This window comes from Olea europaea, unplaced genomic scaffold (genome assembly GCF_002742605.1).
Source record: "Olea europaea var. sylvestris unplaced genomic scaffold, O_europaea_v1 scaffold261, whole genome shotgun sequence".
Classification (NCBI taxonomy): domain Eukaryota; kingdom Viridiplantae; phylum Streptophyta; class Magnoliopsida; order Lamiales; family Oleaceae; genus Olea; species Olea europaea.
In genome coordinates, this window is record NW_019244422.1 from 9,386 (window position 1) to 17,076 (window position 7,691).

The 7,691-nt window shown below is 33.4% G+C and overlaps 1 protein-coding gene across 1 annotated transcript; it reads left to right on the forward strand.

Moving 5' to 3' along the window:
- Window positions 1-1,832: 1,832 nt before the first annotated feature.
- LOC111383049 (E3 ubiquitin-protein ligase RHF2A-like) lies at window positions 1,833-7,691 on the forward strand. Its single transcript, XM_023007107.1, has 9 exons — window positions 1,833-2,010; window positions 2,794-2,925; window positions 3,006-3,052; window positions 4,147-4,209; window positions 4,291-4,399; window positions 4,504-4,889; window positions 4,998-5,105; window positions 6,284-6,674; window positions 7,438-7,691. Exons 2-8 carry the CDS (start codon window positions 2,794-2,796, stop codon window positions 6,627-6,629), a joined length of 1,191 nt encoding a protein of 396 aa, XP_022862875.1. The 5' UTR covers window positions 1,833-2,010; the 3' UTR covers window positions 6,630-6,674; window positions 7,438-7,691.

A 7,691-nucleotide genomic window follows, 5' to 3' on the forward strand; every position in this document is an offset into this window, starting at 1 on the left:
AAAAATGAAAGGTAGGGACGTTTTGCACAATAATATTGAAAGGTAGGGACATTTTCTGCTAATTATGCTAAAAAATAAAAGGTCGTGACGTTTTGTACAATAACTTTGAAAGGTAGGGATCTTTTGTGCTAATTACCTTTTTTATTTAACGGAGCATTTTAACAGACAGTTGACAGAAGGACGTTTTACACAAAAAAAAGGTAAAGGTAAAGGTGTAATCTGCCAAAAAATGAAAGGTATGGATGTTTTCCACGAAAACATCGAAAGGTAGGGATTTTTTTGCTAATTATCCTTTTCTTTTTATAACTTTTGGGTCCCAAATAGACAATTTTAGCCCCTGTTTTGGCCCTCATTAAATTAAATTTTATTTTTCTCTCTCCTATTTTCAATCATACAATCTTCCATAAAATAATATTACACATAAATCGAATTTTTTTTTCTTTTTCAACCACTTATTTCACCAAAAAAATACTATTCCACCCATTTTAATTTGAAAAAATGCGAGCGAAACGGAGGCTTACTCTTATATTTACACTCAATTTTATAGTAAAAGACCATTCTTTTGTTATTTAAAAATAAAATCTAGTGGGAGCTTGGGGACAACTGCGGAGGTTGGATTATTTATTTACTTATTTATTTTGGTTTCATTTTTGTTGTTTTTTAATTTTTTATTTAGGCTCTATTTGATATCGATTAAAATCATCTACTTATCAAGATTTGATATTTTGCAACAGAAACATGGAATAAAATATTTCATCTAACATAATATGCATGTTGCATGATACAAGTCGAAATTATTATGAATAATATTGAATCTTCAAAATGCACTATCAGATTGTCCATTATACGTTGAACAACCTTTGTCACTGATTGGAAAACTTTCTTTATCTATATAATTTAACAAAGATTGAAATGGTAATAAGAGAAAAGACAAAAATGAGTTGACAGGATGACTCCTACGTAGGAGCAGATTCAAGATTATCGTTTAGTGAGAACAAGACACAATTACGTAAAAATAAATTATTTCAAATAAATTGGGAAAGAAACTAAACAAAAATCCAAAAATTTGAATTTAAAACAGTCACATTTGAGATTTCAGTAGGGACGACGACGCCCACTCGTCCCTTCGTAGGTTAATTGAATATAGACTCACAAATCACCGACAACAATTAAATTTTTTGCTAAAAATCTTGACCAAATAGGGGCTTATTCTGTTTAATTGCATGTAAGGATGACATTGCCTTTTTAATACAGTAGTCATTTGGATCCAAATGTTACAAATATAAGGCTGGGAGTGAGGTAGTCAAAATATTAGGTTAGGGATCTATTTGGTGCAGTGTTAATAGATTGGAGACCCCGTATGTAATTATTCTAAATGAAAAGGAAAAAATAACGGAAAATTTCTGTAGCGGTCCCTAACCTTTTATTTTTTACCAATTTTACCCTAACTTTTATTTTGTGCCAACGAAGATCGTTAACCTTTCATAAATATGCATTTGATGCCTATCTGAATGGAAATCGTCCAAAACACCATCAATTGATAAAAAAATTTATTGAACTATCTGTTACCTCAATGATTTTATTGGACGTTGATACCTTTTTGGATAGTATTATTGCATATTGATTTCTTACTTTTTCTGGTCAGAAGACAGTGTTTTGGATGGTTTCCGTTCAAATGGACCTCAGTTGCATATTTATGAAAGGTTAGAAATCTCCATTATCACAAAATAAAAGTTAGGGTAAAATCTGTAAAAATGAAAAGGTTAAGAACCGTTGCTTCAATTTTCCCAAAAAATAATTATCCAGACACCAACAAGAAAAGTCCACGAGTCTTCTCTTTATGCTGCTACTTGTTCTTACTTTTCTTCCCTCAAATTCTGACATCAAAAACCCATCCAAATCACTTCTTCTATTTGTATGTATCAATAATTTCTTCATCCTTACTTTGATCTGGTGTTAGATTGGATCACTTCTCCTAGTGTCCCGCCAAAAAGAACAGTCTTATTTGGGGTAATTTGCATTTATGTGAAATTTGATGGATTTCTGTTGCTGAATTTTTTTATTTTCTTTGAAGTTTGTAATTTTTACGAATTTACTTGTGGGTTGTGTTTAATTTTATTTGTTTTATAATGGTGTCTGTTACCACATGTTTCCGATTGGTGGATGTTGGAAATGGTCAACTTTTGATATGAATAAATGTATGGATTTTGTTTTGGATGGTTCTCTGGTATAATTAGTGAAAAAAGCGATAGTTTTTAGTTGAATATCATTTTATTTGGGTTAACTTTTTGTTTAGGGTTTGGGCTGAGCTGTGAGATTTTGCTATTGAACTGGTTTTCTGTTTTGGCAACTCAATTAAGAATCGATCCTCTTGGAGTCTATGTTATTTTGGAAGCTGGATGTGTTATCTGCAAGACTAGTCCTCAACTTCAATTGGACATTTTAGGAAAGATATATATTTATATAAAAAACTGAAATTAACTTGATTGGTTCAACCCGACCCAATGGATTTTTATGTGGTTTTGAAATATCCATGCTTTCCAATCAAATTCCCTTTTTGAAATACATAATTTGGTTGCTTTCGTATGCATAATTTTTATTTACTAATCTTGTTTTTGTATGCTTTTTATCACGTTTTACTTTCATATTTGTACATCGTTAGGTCACTGAGTTCTGTGAATAATATTTTTACTTATTCGCCTTTGTGTAAATGTGAAATGCTATGATTTTTGTTCAATTTTGTTTATGTGTCTCTATGTTTTGAGATAAAGGTATTCACTTTTTTTTTAACAGATGGAAGATGAAAAGGTACCTGAGAACCATTTGTCGTCGGCCGCAGCTTTTGTCGAAGGGGGAATTCAGGAGGCATGTGACGATGCTTGCAGCATATGCCTTGAAGACTTTTCTGATAGTGATCCTTCAACAGTATGTATTAGGATAACATGTTGAACCGTAATGGATTTAATTTACTTATTGCCAAATTAATTGCACTTTTCCATTTGCAGGTGACTAATTGCAAGCACGAGTTTCATCTTCAGTGCATTCTTGAATGGTATAAGGATTGGCTTTCAATGAAAATTTTCTCGCATCAAATTATTTATTCCGTGGATTTGTGATGCATGATGATTTCTTTGCATCCCTCTAGGCAAGAAACTTAGTTCCATTTTGTGCTGAACTGATGTAACTTTGATATAGGTTCAGTAGCATAAGTTCAATAGCATAATTAGGAAATTACATGATTTAGTAAAAGTTGTTTGATCGAGTACATAGATTTTTTAGTTGTCCTTTCTCGACAATATAGGGGGTGGATGAAATAGGCGATCCAGTGACAAACTTATAACATAGAATGAATGGTTATGTTAACATAGATGATAGATCCTCTTGGTCAAAATTTTCAAATTGATCTGGCATTATTCTTGTTCTTAACTTCAGCTTTTGTAAATTCAAGTATTGATTTTGATGAATTTGTTATATATGTATAGTTATTTTTTTGCTACATAGGAGGATTAATATTATGCAAATTGTTATAAGAAAGGGTAAAACTATTTTAAGTAAAACAGGGTTATGAGGTGGTCTTTTTATTTATTTATTATTATTTTTTTTTTTAAATCAAGATCAGGATTTCGGTTTTATTGTGAATCTATGGAATTATTTTATTTTGAATTTTTAGATTTAGAAGTCTAGGTTAATGTTAATATGCTGCAATTTGCATAAGAAATTTACTTTTATATCCCCATATCATGCATAGAAGGCACATACCTGTCATGTCGTCCTTGGTTCTAGGAAATGCTGGATATGTCAATTTTGCTTAAGTTTCTTCTTGTTCTGCTCTTTGGTAAATCTAGTATCACTCTGACTTGAATTTTCGTCACCACTTGCTTAATGGCACCTACCTCAGTTAATCAGTTAATGTAACATCTTCACATGACTGAAAAGATAGCTACTCTACATAATGATTTATCTTTATTTTTCTTCGAATCTACCTATGGCATTTTAGATAAGAAACCTCATTTTATTATTATTATTTATTTATTTATTTATTATTATGATTATTAATTTTTTGAGGGAACTAGGTTATTTCTGTCTATTGTTGTGTATCAGTATAATGTTTTGATAAAGTCTTTCATTATTTTGCAATAAAAATAGGTGCCAGAGAAGCTCACAGTGCCCAATGTGTTGGCAAACCATCAGCCTGAAGGATCCCAACTGGTATACCAACTTGGCCTTTCTCCTTTTCAAGTTTTTAGTGATCTTACTTGTTGAGGGCCCATGTTATGCATTATTTGACAGCCAAGAATTGCTCGATGCTGTGGAACATGAGAGGAATCTGAGAATGAATCCACCTAGAAACACCACTATTTTTCATCATCCAACCTTGGGAGACTTTGAATTGCAGCATGTTCGTGGTTCATTCCTACGCTTATAAACATTTTCCCCCTACTCACTTATGTTGTGACTTCATAATGTGAGTTCAAATAATATTTTCTGTAACTTCTGGTTCAGTTACCAGTTAGTGCAAGTGATTCTGAACTTGAAGAACGCATTATTCAACACTTAGCTGCTGCTGCTGCAATGGGAAGGACTCGTCAGCTTGGTAGGAGGGAAGGTCATAGGAGTAGGTCATCTACTCAAGGCCGTCCCCATTTTCTGGTGTTTTCAACTAATCCAAATTCTTCCTCCTCTTCTGCTTCTTCCCCTGCTCACAGGGGTGGAGTTGGAACACCTCCTGCTGTCATGATAGCTGGCCCAAATTCTCCATTTATTACTGTAGAAGATGATTCTGCACAACTTACTACACAACCATCTCCTGCTCAAGTTGATCAGGTTACAGCCCCAACATCAGGATCAATTGCTGTTGCAAATCAACCTGGAACTTCCTCTAGCAATCGGTACTTGTGTTTCTTGATCTTTGTTTTAGTTTTTTCTACCCTCGTAAAGAATCAGTCGTGTGTATTGTATGTTGTTCAGTACAGCTTAGTCTTTAAGTCGCCTTGCAGGAGGTCTCCTGCTCAGACTTCCCCAAACAGTCAAGATAGAGCTGGACCATCAGATTTGCAGTCATTCTCAGATTCTCTCAAATCTCGACTAGGTGCATTGTCAACAAGGTATAAGCATTGTTCTAAAAAGCGTAAAACGTATGTAGGCGTGGAGCCGGAACTTCAAGCTTTACGAGCCTAAGCGACGCTTAGGCGTAAAAATACATTTTCTTATTTATAATATTATTTTAATTTTTTAATCATTTTAAAAATTATTCAATAATTAAAATAATATATATTAAACATCTAAAATTTTAAAATACAATATTTACTCAATAACTCCTACCATTAGTCAATTATACAATTTTCAAGTTTTTGAAATGTAAAAATAAGAATACTTTTCATAGTTTTAATTTTCAGTTAGACAAGTCCTACTTAATAGATTTATAGGAACTTCATACGTGCTTTTGAAGTTTGTAATAAAATGAATCTCAAGGTCATAATTACATAATGCAGATTACACTAAAACTTAAATCTTATTTAACTATTTAGATAGAGTCAATTTTAATGTTTGTACGGATAAAATCATTTTAAAACTTGAAATTAAAGTCAAATGAATTTATTTTTTTTAAATAATAATGAGTTAAAGTAAAATAAAAGACTTCTTAAAAAAAAATTAAAAAAATCTAATAAAGCGTGTCTACGGAAGACAGAAGAAAGGAAGGAGAAAATTCAGCCATCTAGGAATTGGAAAAAAAAGCGTCTAGACACGAAGCGAAGCGTTCGCTTCGAGCCTAGACACATACTTTTTAGAACACTGGCTATAAGGAAACGGAGTATATCATTTGCTCTTCAGGTCCTATTTTAATGTTGTACTTTTCTTTTCAGGTTATCTCGTAATTGATTTCAAATTTAAAGATTCCGGTCATGTTTCAATATCAAGTTGTGTACCTTCTCTAGTGAGATGGTTATAGATTTCTAAAAACCATTTTTTATGGTAGATGCAACCCCCTTTTACTTTTTCCAATGAATGATCTATATCTGGATCTTTTTGAATGGCTCTAGAGAGCTTTGATCTTTATTCAGAATGGTCAGGTTATGTCTTTTCAATTATCGACCTTCAACTTAACTGGAAGCGCAAAAAAAAATAAGAGCAGAAGAAAAAATAATTCTATGGTGTAGATCTTAAAAGTCGCAACCAAGCAACTTAAAATTTAGATTTCATGAAGAGACTCCTACTCTAGGATAGAGGAGGCAAGTTCTTCTTTTGGCGAGTCTTTGGAATGAACAATTTGTTTTTCCCCCAGATACAAAGAGTCGATAACCAAGAGCACAAGAGGCTGGAAGGAGAGACTGTTTGCTCGCAATAGTTCAACGCCAGACCCTTCCACTGAGGTTCGTAGTTCAACGCCAGACCCTTCCACTGAGGTTCGTAGAGATGTGGATCCAGATATTGCACCTGTATCCCGCATGATGGATCATCTTGAAATAGCAGAAGATAGTGGAACCAACATTGCCTCTGTATCAAATGATATGGAGGATAGCTCAACTCCAGTTCCAGCTGAACAGCACACCTTAGAGATGGGTGGCAACCCTTCTTTGACCGAGGACAATGCACAAGCACCATGTACTTCTAGTACTGCGGCAACCTAAGTTTTGATTCAATAGTTGCATCAACTCATGGATTTCCTTTTCATGGTAAGCCTTGTTCTATTTAGCTATCGGCTTTTGCATCTAGATATTGAATAATAAGATCGTAAATGGTTCTACATACCCGGAAATGGTCCTCTTGTTGTTCTTGTCATTTGCAAGATTGATTTAGTCTTGGCATTTGTAAGGTGAGAATCAATCGCAAGATTGTTTATAGGTTCTTTAGATTGAAATTTATATAGTGCTCTTCATATCCCACCCAAATGGCGAATATTGGATGTGCTTGTACACTTGCTATAATATTGTAATCTATGTTTTGCTTCAACTTTGAGGTATTTTGATATCGTAATCTATATTTTTCTTTAACTTTGAACTTTCCGCTTAATATTGCATTCTAATCAAGGAATTTGTTGATGCACAAGATTATCCTTGCTGCTGAACTGAGGTTCTCGAACATGACTGCTTAAGCGATTTATTAAAGCCTGTTTGGTATAGTAGATTCTGCTTCCAGTATAGGATCTTATGAGAGTCAACTTGGGCCAGCTTTGTCTAAAAGCTCTTCTAAGCAGACATCGCACTTCCAGAAAGTTATTCAAACAATTTTAAAAGTAGCTTTTTGTTTTTCAAAACCTATGCCAAAAAAACCCTTGATCTAGTGATTAGCTTCCCATCAAACAGTTAAATGGTGACTGGATTTCGTAAATCACTTTTACGATAGGATATTTTCATGACAAGACCATTCATTCCTTTATACACGCTTTCCTACTATCGGGGATTGTCTAATTGTTTTCTATGGTTTCTTTGTCATCAGGTGAACTCCTTTATTCATATATTTTCACTGCTGCTGTAATGATGCTTCATCTCTCGTCCGGCGTATGGTAATCCTAAACCGACATGTAAGAGTGCACTCAGATTGTCTGAGATCTCCAATAAACGAACCTTGCTCTTGATTTATACCTTTGAACTGAAAGTATTTGTAAAGTAGTCTATGATTTCAACTTCATGTTTGTTTATATGTTGGATAATTGACGATTAATTCCGAAAATTTATTTCGAGTTTTGAGAA